A 14579-nucleotide genomic window follows, 5' to 3' on the forward strand; every position below is an offset into this window, starting at 1 on the left:
TTCATTTAAGGATTCATCTATGATCATTTAGCAGAAACATTTACTCTAAAGTCACGACTTACAGGCTATGTAAACATTGCAAAAAAGTGCAGAAAAAGTAAAAGATGAATCTGATCTGCACATGAAAAAGTTCACACACATTTGATGGAAAGGGAAGGAGAGAGTTAGAAGATATGGACTTGGGGGGGGGGGGGGGTGTTGATTCCCTTGAACTGAACAGACATAAAAGGGGAAGTAAACCAATTCTGCTTGTGTGCAGTCAGACTCCAATAATCTGATACACACAGACTGCACTGCTCACTGCACTCCACACATCAGATATGAGGTTTACACCACAAAATGTAAGTATATAACCAAAAGACTCTAGTGATGACCTGTGCTATCAAAACTATGACATATACCATCAGAATGTAGCAACCAAAATAATCAGCACAGAAAGATAAACATATATGTTATCTGATGTTTTCTAAACTACTATATTTATTCAAGGCTTGGTACTGATCTTGGTACTGATCTTATCTAACTTTGGAAAATGTTGATTTATAGTTTTACTGATGAAGTCATGGACTGTGGATCCAGAATCCTGTTTCTGATCATCCTGTTGCATAACGCAGGTTTGATTTTTATGTCTTAATGCACTGGATTCTATGATTTTGATTTTTGATTTTCACAAGTTATAAACCCATATCAGATTTAATCAAAGATTAGATTAGCTTTACGTGTCAAAGAGCATATCTTTAATGATGAAAACAGTCATAAAAAAGTACAGATAAAGCCTAAATGTCCATATATTGATGTTGTTTATCATGCTGCTTTAAGGTTTATTACTAATTGTAAGATGTCCATTCATCATTTTGAATTATATTCTCGAACTGGTTGGTCTGCATTGGCGATTCAAAGGGCGTGTCATTGGTATACTTCTATTTATAAGGCAATATTGGGAATTTTGCCTGCGTATCTCTCCACTATTTACTCTGAGAAATGTTCATTCCTATTCTGTCTATTATCTGTTGCTCTGTGTCCTTTTTGCCCAAATGGACTTGGGTAAAAAGACTTTTGTCTACTCTGCACATCATACATGGAATTTGTTACAGAAAGACTGGAAATTAACTGAGCTAATCTCTTTGAACATTTTAAAATCCAATCTGCGAGTTTTTGAGGCCGATTCCATGACATGCACTTGTTTTTCATAAGGTGTTTGAATAATTTTGTCTTATGTGTGTAACCAGGTTGATCTGTCACTTGTATAATTACACAAAATGTACTGTATTTGTTTATCTGTTTATCTAGTTGTGAATATGTGGGATCCAGACTCCTCCCCTTTCTGTTTTCTTCTTTTGTGGTGTTTCCCCCCAAGTATAAATAGCGACCACCCATCTTAACTCCCCCCTTTTCATTTTAATATCGTGGGAGAGAGTGCTGGAGTGAGTTTGTCAGCATTGTTCTATGCACTTGTTGTGTATTAACAGGAGTGGCTGATCGAATAAAAAGAAGATCGCCTACAAAGATTGCATGTGGCGGATAATTTTTACACAACGCAGAAACACACCGGTCACATGTGTAAAATGATGTCAATGTAAATGTCTTCCTTGAAAAAGAGATTTTCAAACTCAATGGGATATTTCCTGGTAAAATAGAGTTGAAATGTCAAAAATAAATACAAATATGAGTGTTTACTTAAACAAATGTTATCATAGTGCCAGTTTAATTGTTCATAAAGTGTTTTGTCTATTTTGAAAAATAAACTAAATTTCCTCTGGGAAAGATTCATATTTTATCAAATTAAAAGTCAGAAACATACTTACGCAATCTCTTACCCAATCCCTCCTTTTTCCTGTTTCAGCGTCTCATTGTCAGATGGTCACTGTGACGTGTTATCCACAGGCTGTTTGTGCACTGCAGGGTTCACAGCAGTCAGTGAAGTGCTATTACCCATGGGACGTCACAAAGTTCTTCTGGTTCAGCCCCAAACAGAAAGATAAATGGAGGAATGAGGACCATCCAGAGGATGTAGTGTTAGACTCAGACTACGCAGGGCGTGTGAGCTACACTGAGACCACAAGTACCAGCTCAACTCTTACAATAATAGACTTGAGAGAGAGAGACTCAGGAGAATATCACCTCATGCTCTTTGCAGGAACAGGAGAGAAATATCACAGCTCAACAGCAGTCAGGCTAACAGTTTCAGGTAACAGAGAAGCTAACTGCAGTCTATTTCACATATTTTAGCATTTATGGATCAAATATATTTGTTGTAACATCACACCACCAAAACTAATTCTTAAGTAAGAACAGCAGGTCTGCTGCAGCTGTGCTAGTAAATTCACAGCCAGAGCACTCAGACTCCTTGACAGCTCTACTGTAGGCCCCCGTTTATCCTGTCAAACACTGACATTATACTGACAGTACCATAATCAGCTCTTATTGTTAAGAATGGGTTTCCTCTTTCGTGTGTTTGTTCACCTGTTGATTGGTAATGTAATGAAAGGTGCTGTTTTTGGACTTGAAAATTAATTCTGGTCTGCCAAGTCCTTCATACATTCTGAACTGAATTAGGGAAACCTGTTTTGGTTCTTAACGGATAGAAAAGGAAAACATTCTGTTACGTGGAAACACAGACACTTCTCCTCAAGTGTGTTACTGAACATGACATACACTTCCAAGACACATTCACAGACACACCCACCGTCTAACTGTCCTCCTTTGAAGATCACCTATTGTACAGGGGTATTGTATAGGGCTATTGTATAGGAATATTGTACAGGACTATTTCGCACATTGTAGACCTACACAGCTTGTCAGTCACCCTCTACCCCTTTCAAATGTCTGTATAGCACAGTGTTTCAGTAAACTGGCCAGTGCATAAAAAGTGTCCATTAAACATCACAAAGGTGCAGAAGGCTTTGAGATGCATGTCCGCTGTTCCAGATACCAGCCACCAGGCCGTCACCTGCATCTTCTTTCAGCCCTGCAGGTGAAGATGGCCCCTGACCTCCTGAAGTGGAATGGAGAGAGAGTATCTCTCACCTGCAGCCCATCCTGCAAACTGGCCTCTAACACATATATCTACTGGTACAAAAATGAACAATATCACAAAACATCATACTATACAAATGATCCTCTTGTCCTCTCTGGTGCTAATGGAGGCAGATACTCCTGCTCTGTTGCTGATCATGACGACATCCGCTCAACTGTAGCATGTGTGTGATTTCACCACATCCTGAAATTCTTCAATAATTTCAGTGTGTATAATTATTTCTGTAGGATTCAGTACACATCTAACAGTAACACACCTTGGCTTTCACAGGTGTGTCTAGGGAGGTCTGTTGGAGTGTGAGCTACACAGACAGAAGAGTGTGTGTTGTGGAGGGATCATCAGTGGAGTTTCCCTGCACTTACTCACATCCCAGTGATGAGAAAGTTAATCACACATTCTGGTTTTATGTTCGTCCTAAAGAGGATCCACAGGACCTGAGTCTGGAAGAACAGTTTGCTGGTCGAGTGGAGTTTGTTGGAGATAAAGAGAGAAGCTGCACTCTGAGAATCAGAGATCTGAGGAAGAGTGATTCTGGAGAATATCGCTTTAGATTCAGCACTAAAGGGGGAGAGAAATTCAGTGGTAAACCAGGAGTCATTCTGATTGTTACAGGTACCTGCACATAGCAGTTTAGATTTTTCTTTTTGAGATACATTTACTGCTATGCTTATCAGTTTAAAATAATAAAAATATGAATAACAATACATTTTTGTTACAAGCCCACTAACGCAGCACGTGCTGCGGAGCGATGAGGCGGACACCAACGCTGAGCAAAGCGAGATTTAATAAGGGGAATTCCATAACCGTAGTCGCAACAGGCAGGGGTCATAACAGGCGAGCCATCCAGGTTTGACAGATACAAAAGCATAATGAAACAGAACGATAACAAAACAAGGCAGGGCAACACAGAACAGAGAATAAAACAACAGAGACAAGAAATACCGGGAGCAGATGTCACAAGGCACATGAATCCACAATAGAACGAATAACCGACAAAGGTCTAGGGAAACACAGGGACTATAAGTACACGGAACTACAAGACACAGGTGAAGACAATGACAACACGGGCATGGCAGACGAGGGGAAACCATGGCAACAGACAAGCAGGGCGGGATAAACTAGCAAGGAACAACACAGACACGAGGAACAAGGAACCAGAGTTCAGCTAAGAGAGGGGGGCGTAGCCCTACGTGACACCCACTAGGCACAATGTGAGCATGTAAACAAGTGGTCCCTGATCACAAGTTAGAAACTACCACACCACAGATTTGTGCTATGCACAAGGTGTTTAATGTAGCCTAGTGAATTTAATTTCAAGGGTGCCTCCCACCCACTTATCTGGTGTTACTAAAAAGAAGTCAAACTACGTGATGCATTATACAAGTGAGCGCATGTCTAACCTGCCCTCTAACCAAGTAGACAGCAGACTGATAAATACCTAACACCAATTGTATATACCATATTTTCCGGACTATAAGCCGCTACTTTTTTCCCCACGATTTGAACCATGCGGCTTATATTGAGGTGTGGCTTTTCTGTAAATTTTTCTTCACCCGTCAGGGGGCGGAGCAGAAAGTGAATCAGGTGGTAGGTTAAAGTTGTAAATCAAAGAAGAAAGTGCTCAATTTCATTTAGCACACGCAAGCAGCAGGCACAACGGAGAAATGTTTTCAAACCAACATGTGTTGTGCCAAATTCCGAGTCCCCTCGTTTGCACACGCATAAATACGCTACAGATTATATTCAGAAGTTACAGTGACTACAATTTAGTTCATTGAGCACTCTAGTTTTGTCCTAACTAGATATTTAGACATAATACTGCTGTAATACTGCAAAGTCATGGTCAGAGGTGAACTTCGGTATAGCCAGTATGTATTTTATTTAAAATAATTAATGCTCTTGAGCCAGTGTGGCTTTGGGTATAGATAATGCCATGCCATTTGCTGTGATGGATAATGAAAGTCTAGTTCTTATTTATGCATAGAAACATGATCCACAATATAATCGGTAGCGTCGTAATGCGCGGATAAACGAGGGGAGTCAGAATTCGACACCGTCTGAAAGCCAAAACTGTCGCACATGAAATGCTACAGGCACAGTTCAGAAACTGATCAGTTCAGTTAAATGTACGGTGAGTCCCCGCTTAACGATGGGGTTAGAGACTGAAAAGTCCGTCATAAAGCAGTTTTTGTCATTAAGCGTGACCCTAGATTTAGATACGCTTTGATCGTAAATACTGTATAGAAAAAACGAACAATGTTCTTGTGCGTGTGTACAGCGTGAGAAAGAGCGATCGCATTGCTGAGATGGGCTGCGGTGGAGTCTGCGCTGCCTCAGCTTACAGCAACACTCCACTGTGCTGCCACTGCACGGTGCAAAATTTTAAAAAGATGGTCGTAACTCCGGTCCATCGTTAACCAGACCCGTCCTTAAGCGGGGACTCACTGTATTCAGTTCAGTAGATATATGCGGCTTATAGCCCAGTGCGGCTTATACAACATTTTCCTTTTTTTTTTTTACTTGGTAGGTGCGGCTTATATTGAGGTGCGCTCTATAGTCCAGAAAATACGGTACACAGTTACCAGACCTAAGACACAATACAGAATCAATAGTTAATATTAACAAAAACATACAATGTGAAACAATACCAAAGGGGGGGGGACTTCTGAGCAAAGCACTAACACAAAAAGGGGGAGAGAGACGACTAAGATGGTAGCAAACAAAAACAATTTAGGACAAAGAGCAACAAACCTGTGAGCGAAGAGAGCTTGTGTGAAAACGTGTGACGATGTTGTTTTTGTTGTTATTATACAGATCTGCAGGTGAGAGTGAGCTCCACTCCAGTATCAGAGGGACAGACAGTAACACTGGGCTGCAGCTCCACCTGCACTCTGTCCTACAACCCCACCTACATCTGGTACAAGAACGAACAGCCTGTAACCCACAACCCCATCAAACACAACAAACTCTACCTGGAGTCAGCAGACAGTGGGGATGGACTCCAGTATTCATGTGCTTTAGGAGGTAACAGTTCTCTTGAGGCCTGCACGCTGAAAAAGTGTATACGTGTTCATTAACCTTCAAATGTATGTTACACATTTTTAATTTCTGTAGAACAATAAGAAAATATTAGTTTTTTCCAAAACCACATAACAAATCTACTGCATGTGATCAGAGGTGGGTAGAGTATTCAATAATTTTACTCAAGTAAAAGTACTGTTACTTGAACCAAATTTTACTCAAGTAAAAGTAAAAGTATGCATCCAAAAATTTACTTGAGTAAAAGTAAAAAAGTACTTTGATTATAAGCTACTCAAGTAGTGAGTAGTAGAAAACATGATGTAATTTAGAAAACAATGACTTTGAATGATAACGAAAATAATTTATTATAAATAAATATAATATATAAAATATTATTTATTATAAATAATGTTTTTTTGTTTGTTCTTAATTATTAGGCCAGTGTAACTTCCAGTGGCGAACCATACTTACTGGCCATGGTCCTTCACTAGACAGAGTCAAATGAAAACATGACCATAGTATTAAAACACGTCCATAACACTGTTGTCATCATTGCGTCTACTATGTGCAACGAATTACCTACACAACTTCTGCATCATTTAACCACCAAATGCCAGTCAGTTAGAAGTCCAAACATCACAATTCGTTCCCAAATGTCAGCAAATTATTAATAGCTGAACACTTATTTATTATAGATAGATAGATAGATAGATAGATAGATAGATGGATGGATGGATGGATGGATGGATGGATGGATGGATGGATGGATGGATGGATGGATGGATGGGTGGATGGATGGATGGATGGATGGATGGATGGATGGATGGATGGATGGATGGATGTTTATTTAATCCCGGTGGGAAATTCACATATTGCAGCAACTCCAGTACAATCAAAAACAATCAAAAACAAAATACACTATACAAACTTAAGATTAAAGAGAATGATAATAATAATAAAATACAAAATAAAATAAAGTAAAGTAATAAAATAATAACCGTATCATAAATTAGAAAATTTCCAAGTTTAAGTGTTTAAAGTGTCCAACCCATGCTCAGTCCTTCAAAAGTGTCAAAAGTGTAAAGTGTCCAAGTTTAAAGTGTCCAGCTTGTGCTCAGTTATTCAGAGAGTTATTGGTGTCTGTTGGTGTCCTGGCACTGTGTGTGTTATGCAGTGTGATCGCTGTTGGTACAAACGATCTCCTGTACCTCTCCTTTCTACACCTGAGCTGTCGGAGTCTGTTGCTGAAGGTGCTCTGCTGTCCGACCAGCAGCCCATGGAGGGGGTGTGTATTATTGTCCAGTATATCTGTGAGCTTGCTCTGTGACCGGTTGTTAACCACCACCTCGAAACCATCCAATTGGTAGCCAAGAACAGAACCCGCCTTCTTGATCAGCCTGTTTAGTCTTTTCTCCTCCGCTTTCCTGATGCTGCCTCCCCAACAAACTGCTGCATAGAAAAGTGCACTCGCAACAACAGACTGATAAAAGATTTCCAGCATCTTGTTACACACATTGAATGATCTGAGCCTTCTGAGAAAGTATAGCCTGGTCATCCCTTTCTTATACACGGCCTCTGTGTTAGCCTTCCAGTCCAGTTTATTGTCGAGCAGGACACCCAGGTATTTGTAGGTATCCACCCACTCGACATTCCGACCCATGATGTTGATGGGACTGATTTGTGACCCCCTTTTGCTGAAATCCACCACCATCTCCTTGGTCTTATCTACATTGAGGAGTAGATGGTTCTTTGCAGTCCACTCTACAAAGCTGTTAACAACATCCCTGTACTCTCCGTCCTGTCCGTCCATGATGCACCCGACTACTACAGTGTCGTCCGAGTACTTCTGTAGGTGGCAGAGGTCTGACCTGTACTGGAAGTCTGTGGTGTATAGTGTAAATAGAAAGGGGGAGAGCACAGTTCCTTGCGGTGCTCCCGTGCTACATACCAGGCTATCGGACTGGTAGGTTCCTAACCTCACATGCTGGGATCTTTCAGACAGGTAGTCCAATACCCACGTAATCATGGGCTTGTCCACGTGCATTTTATCCATCTTCTCCCCGAGCAAGAGGGGCTGTATAGTATTGAATGCACATGAAAAGTCAAAAAAGGTGATTCTCACTGAGGTGTTGTTTAGGTCCAGGTGAGAGTGCACCCTCTGCAGTAGGTGGATTATTGCGTCATCCACACTCATCTTTGGATGGTATGCAAACTGCAGGGGGTCCAAGAAAGAGCTAACCTGGGGTCTCAGGTGTGAGAGGACCAGCCTTTCCAGCACCTTCATTATGTGTGAGGTTAGGGCCACTGGTCTATAGTCATTGAGAGAGGATGCAGATGACTTCTTTGGGACAGGGACCAGACATGATGTTTTCCACAACACAGGCACCCGCTCTAGTTTGAGACTCAGATTAAAGAGCTGTTGAAGAATTCCACATAACTGCTTAGCACAGACCTTTAACACTCTTGGGCTGATTTTGTCTGGCCCAGCAGCTTTGTTCATTTTTAGCTTCATCAGCTGTCTCTTCACCTGGGTCGTTGTCACCTCCAGATGTGGGTGGGGGTCGTCAGATGCTGGCTGTGGGGTGGTGTGGTGTGTACAGAATGTTTGTGTGTGTGTGGAGAGGGTGGGGGAGGTGCTACTGTTGCTTGCAGCTGTCTGTTGGGTGATGGGGTTCAATGAGGAGTGTGAACTAGGACACAGTAGGGATGTGGGTGTAGGTGTGGAGGAAGTGGAGGAGGTGCCGCTGCTGACCGAAGAGGGTGTTGTTGTGCTGAACCTGTTGAAAAAGTGGTTCATCTCATTGGCTGTGTCTAGACTACCCCCGGCAGCCTGTGACCTTGACTTGAATCCCGTTATCTTTTTCATACCAGTCCAAACATCCTTAGCATTGTTCTGCTGAAGTCTTCCCTCCAGTTTCTTTCTGTAGGTCTCCTTGTTCTCCCTCAACTTTACCTTTAGCTCCTTCTGAACTTCCTTCTGCATCTCTCTGTCCTTCTGTCTAAAAGCCTGCTTTTTCTTTTTTAACAGTTCCCTCAGGTCTTTGGTGATCCAGGGTTTGTTGTTGGGAAAACAACGTACCCGCCTGACAGGAACGGCTGCGTCTGTGCAAAAGTTTATGTAATCTGTGACGCAGTCTGTCATCCCGTTAATGTCCTCACCAACTGGGTCACACAAAACCCCCCAGTCTGTGGTTTCAAAGCAGACCTGTAATGCCTCTTCCGCCTCTGGTGACCACCTCCTGATTGTCTTTTTTATCACCGGTTGCCTTAACACCACGGGCCGGTATATGGGAGTCAGTAGTACCAGGTTGTGATCCGATCTTCCGAGTGGAGGAAGAGCAGATGAGGTGTAGGCGTCCTTCACATTTACATACAGCAGATCTAGCACTTTGTTCTCCCTTGTTGCACTTCTGACAGATTGGTGGAATTTTGGTAGGATTGTGGATAGTGAAACATGGTTAAAGTCACCTGAGATGGCCATGAAAGAGTTTGGATGTTTTGTTTGTTGTCTCGCGACAGCCGCGACTATGACGTCACACGCTACCTCCACGCACGCAGCCGGCGGAATGTAAACAACAAGCATAATGGCGACCGTGAATTCCCTGGGCAAATAGTATGGACGTAAACCGACAGCTAGCAGCTCAATGTTCGGGCAGCAGTGACTCTCTTTCACAGTAATATGTCCCGGGTTACACCACCTGTTATTCACGTACAGTGCAACCCCTCCACCTTTCTTCTTGCCGCTCCGTTTCGGGTCTCTGTCCGCCCTCACGATCTGGAAGCCTGGTATGGAAACGCCGGAGTCCGGAACATTTCCGCAGAGCCAAGTCTCAGTAAAACACAGTACACTGCACTCTCGAAACTCCCTCTGCGTCGCAATCAATGCGTTCAACTCGTCCGCTTTATTTCGGAGAGACCTCACGTTCCCCATTACGATGGATGGGATAAACGGCTTGCAGCGTCTTCTCTTCGCCTTTGTTTTAGCCCCAGCTCTGCATCCCCTGAATGGTCTCCGCAGTTCTTTGGGAAGGAAAGAGCTAACGGAGTGTGGGGCAGATTTCCGTAGCTCCAGTAGCTGCTTGCGTGAGTAGACAAAGGAAGTTTCACTCACTCTATTGTTCTCCATACTGGGTTTCGAATGTGACAGGTAGAAGTCTGGGGCAAAAGGTAAGACCGTTGGGTTAAAAATGGTCGCTTACCTGTAGCGACTCTTATAGCCTCCTTGTGCGACGGGGGCTCTGTACCGGCAGGAGGGTGCTTTTATTTTGACACTGGCATTTTTATTGATTTCGCTTTCACCCGCTATATAGTCTCGCGTAGGGGGGACGAAGTATCGTTTGATCTCGTGGAGGCAAATCTGAGCGTCGGGAAGATCGGGTGAAGTTATTTGGCATTTTAAACCTTTGGGGAAGACCCTAGGAACGGGACTGAGCTTGCTGGCGCCGCGGGTGTGTGAGAAGCCCACATTTATACAGGTATGGCTAGTTTTGTTTAGACACTCTGTAAATGCCGGCAGCTATGGTATGGTATGTGGCTACACGCACAGGTAGTTAATTGTTTGTATGCTTTATAGAGTCCCGGGGAATATCTGGAAGTACTACAAAGCGAAGTTGTGCGGTCCATTCCATCTGCTACAGTTAACCGGTATGCATAGTTAGAGGCATTTTGGCCTCAGTGGGTCAGCTTTCATACTAATATGTGGATAACCATTCCTTGTGTTTTGTTAGGTCTGTACAGCCAGCAACAATAGCCACTGTTTTTTTTCTTCCCCTTTTTTTTGGGTATCTCTGCATTATATTTTAAATAGTTAATAACGGGACGTCTTAGTGTTATTTGGAGGCTTTGGAGGGTGGTTTTTAATACCCTCCCCTGGTTATTCTGGTGCCCTGTTTATTTGGGAACGACGATTGGGAATAGCACGCTGAAAGGTAGAGGATATTTAGCCCCTTTACGCTGGGTTTCTGTCCCCCCCCCCGGATGGACGGTTGCAGTGTCACGTTTGGTTTATTTTGATTTGATTAGTGTGGGTGACTGGAAGTATATTTATGTAAGTTTTTCTCATTTTATTGTTTGCTTACTGAATTAATGGAACGATAGTGGGTAATTTCTTACCGGGAGGTGGAACCCAGGCGGGCATTGTTGGTCCGTTTCTGCGTGGTTATTCTACTAGGCGGCCTCTATAATCTATCGGGGCCCAGGTTGTGCTAGGGGGAGGTGATTTTAGACGTGGGTCCGATATCGCTTTGATGTGTGTATCTGTCAAATTTCTTGTCCATAATAAAACTGTTAATGTACCAGCCTCTTAATGTTTCTGGGTGCCTTGTTTAGTTAATTCTTTGAGTTGGCTATTGAATAGCGGTGGAATACGGTACTGTGGGGTCACACGAAGTACTTACAAACGGCAGAAATAGTACTGCAAAAACAACTTGAGAAGTAGCGAAAAAGTGAAAACTAAGAAGCAAAAGGCTTATAATAAGCAAATATAACTAAAAAAGTAAGTAAAAACCTAATATAGGTTAGAGATAACGTCTTCCTAGACGGAGCTGCTGCAATTTGCTGCCGCTAGTACGGCGCAGGAAGCGAGGTCAGCGCCGGCCGCTCGGAGCTATAAACATACCTAGCATTTTGCAATCCTGCGATTCCATCCTTTCCACTTGTAAAACCTCACAGTAGCTCTGCTAGGAGCTGCTAACTTGCTAGCACATGAGCTAAAAACTCACAAGGCACCAACCACGCAGAACCGACGCACGAGGACCAGCGAGAATACCAGCGAAACCATTGGAGCACGCCCCCGCCATTCTAATTCGAAATATGATTGTTGATTACACTGCCAATCCATATTTAAAATGAAATATTCTAATTGGTTGATTTTTTATTTCAGCACTGATATTTTTTTCCATCACAAGTACGAAAAGTGGATTTGAAAGCCGATTTAGAAGAAAAATACAAATTATTGGTGAAGCGTTAATAACATTTTACATAAACATCTTTTTCAAGATCAATCTACCTTCAGAGAAGGCCTTGAAGGCACTGACACTTCCCCACTGGTAACTTCAATGTGTGCCACAAAGGCACTAACTGAGGAGACTGTGAATCAATACATGTAGCTACAACTTGATGCCAACTGAATCAATTTGTAGCAAACGTTGGTTCAACTTAATCATATATTGCTAGTGTGTACACTCAGTTTGAACAGATTTTTAGTATTGCACTGTGTTATATTTAAATTATGCCTCCAGTAATTAAAATTATGCCTCCATAATTAAAATTATGCCTCCAGTTGTAATAGAGACTGTATTTGAGGCCAGGGATGCTCGGTAGGTTTTTCGGTCATAATACATTCTTGCTACCAGTGGAGAAAGTTTGCGTATGCGATCACATGACTGACCGGCTTCATTTCATTGGTCAGACATGCTCAGATGATGAGACATTGGTCAGTCTTCTCACTGAAAAGACAAATTATTTACAAAACTAAAGTAACGGTAGCGTGTGGCACAAATCCCATTGTAACTGAGTAAAAGTCTCACTACATATTTACTCAAGTAAAAGTAGAAGTCTTTCATATTAAAACTACTCTCACAAATACATTTTTGTCTAAAAAGCTACTTGAGTAAATGTAACGGAGTAAATGTAACGGAGTAAATGTAACGCGTTCCTACCCACCTCTGCATGTGATACATGTCGCTGGTTGTGTGTGATCTTTTACTCCCCTTTCGTCTTATCCACACACTCCCTTCACTTCTCCTGAAGGTGTTCTACGTGTCTCTCACTGTCCCTGTTGTGTAGTGGGCAGAGCGGTGAGCTCTGGTTCCTCCACTCCTCCAGTCAAACTCCCAACTCAGCTCTTTGGTTTTTCTTTTGCATCCTTTTTCACACCCCTCTCTCTCCACTTCGGACTTTGGGCCTTGTGAAACTCTGACTACTCTGGCAGATTGCAGCCCCAAGTATAATTAAAATGTTACATTTTATTAATTTTTTTTCAACAAATTATATATTTTTTGTGTTTATATACTGTATGAGCTGGTATGATTTCATTTGTAGTGTTATATAGTTTGTTATATTTTGCCTTGTTTTATGGCTCCTATCTATCTCTATAGACCCAGTGGAGAGAACAGAGTTAAAGCACATAACAGTGGGCATGGCAATCTGTCTGGCTATACCACTGATCACAGGAGCGCTGTGTTTATGGTGGGTCAAATGTGAACATATTAGCATTGCTCAGAAATTGGTTGTCAATTTTTTGGCTGATTTTACCCAGTTTAAAGTCTTTTAGTTGTTTCTGTCTCAGGAAGAGAAACTGCAGCTCATTTAAGGAGCATAGGAGCTCTGTGGAGACTGAAGAACAGGTAGGCCTGTTTGAAACGGGGGACTGGGAGATCACGTGAGATCATCAATGCAATTCTCATCCTGATGTCCTCTCTCTCTCTCATTCTCTCTCTATCTCTCTCTGCCTCTTTCTCATTCTGTCCTCCCCACTCAGTGTTTTTCCGGTCCTGTATATGATGACGTCTCAGCCCTGACCACGACCTCTGACACAACAAAGGAAGCAACTTTAGATGATCCGTGCAATGTTCAATACTCCACTGTTTATTTTCCAAGGTCCCACACACAAGAAGCATCTCTACGTACCACCACCAGACTTCCTCTTCACACTTTACAAGAAAGCAGTGTTGAGTATGCTGCTGTAAACATTCGCAGACACATTGCTGCCACCCAGTGAGTCATTCATTCCACTGCACAGATTTTTTATGCTTTGTGTAGATCAGGGGTGCCCACAAGTTTTCAGCTTGCAAGCTACTTATAAGATGACCAAGTCAAAATGATCTACCTATAAATTTTTTAGCAGCGTGATGGGGGGCTTTGGGGGTTGGCGGCATTCTGTGTTGATCGTTGACCGGGGGTGGGTCTAGACGTCAGATTGGCTACCATGTATGTCAATCAAAATACAACCGTTAGTGCAGATGGACGATAGTTATTCATCCACTACTTTTTAATGTCATGCGATCTACCCACACTTTCTTCGCGATCGACCGGTAGATTGCGATCGACGTAATGGGCACCCCTGGTGTAGATCACTACATTTGACTGATTGAAAATATAAAGCATTAAGCCATTTTACAGGTTAGAGACTGATTCATCTCCTCATGTTCCACAGGCCTTTGGTAGTAGGGCTGAACGATTTTGGAAAATAATCTAATTGCAATTGCAATCTAATTTATCTATAAATTGCGATTGTGATTTAAAATCGCGATTTTTTTTCCATTGTTCCACTTCAGGAAACTCTGTTTCGGCATTTTTTATACAGCTCAGATACAGGGTTGCGGGGGGGGTGTAAAATGGACTAAATTTAAGTATTATTATTATATCGTGATCGATCGATCGCCTGTGGTTGGCGCCAGAGCGAACTACTAACTTTTTAGTCTAAAGCCTGGTTCACACTACACGATTTTAGGCTGGTTTTTCAGTCGCCGACTGATCGCCGACAAAAACTGTGGTCGGAGGCAAATCGGCGATCACTCGT

At 42.4% G+C, this 14579-nt stretch overlaps 1 protein-coding gene across 2 annotated transcripts; it reads left to right on the forward strand.

Moving 5' to 3' along the window:
* The first annotated feature begins 245 nt into the window (after positions 1-245).
* LOC143524594 (uncharacterized) lies at positions 246-13895 on the forward strand. Of its 2 annotated transcripts, XM_077018279.1 has the most exons (9): positions 246-341; positions 547-614; positions 1844-2188; positions 2967-3200; positions 3308-3649; positions 5852-6061; positions 13156-13246; positions 13347-13404; positions 13539-13895. In XM_077018279.1, the coding sequence occupies exons 2-9, from the start codon at positions 563-565 to the stop codon at positions 13776-13778; spliced, it is 1572 nt and encodes a 523-aa protein (XP_076874394.1). In that variant the 5' UTR covers positions 246-341; positions 547-562; the 3' UTR covers positions 13779-13895. The 2 variants fall into 2 exon arrangements, 1 of the variants encoding a protein (XP_076874394.1); XR_013133497.1 differs by lacking the exons at positions 1844-2188; positions 2967-3200; positions 3308-3649; ... (2 more) ...; positions 13347-13404; positions 13539-13895 and adding an exon at positions 1470-1691 and having other exon boundaries at positions 283-341.
* Positions 13896-14579: the final 684 nt, after the last annotated feature.

This window comes from Brachyhypopomus gauderio, chromosome 1 (genome assembly GCF_052324685.1).
Source record: "Brachyhypopomus gauderio isolate BG-103 chromosome 1, BGAUD_0.2, whole genome shotgun sequence".
In the NCBI taxonomy this organism is placed as follows: domain Eukaryota; kingdom Metazoa; phylum Chordata; class Actinopteri; order Gymnotiformes; family Hypopomidae; genus Brachyhypopomus; species Brachyhypopomus gauderio.

Coding starts and splice junctions, on each gene's coding strand:
- LOC143524594 (XM_077018279.1), top strand. CDS start 563: ATGGACTGTGGATCCAGAATCCTGTTTCTGATCATCCTGTTGCATAAC. Junction 615..1,843: donor CATCCTGTTGCATAACGCAG/GTTTGATTTTTA, acceptor TTCCTGTTTCAG/CGTCTCATTGTCAGATGGTC. Junction 6,062..13,155: donor GTATTCATGTGCTTTAGGAG/GTAACAGTTCTC, acceptor CTATCTCTATAG/ACCCAGTGGAGAGAACAGAG.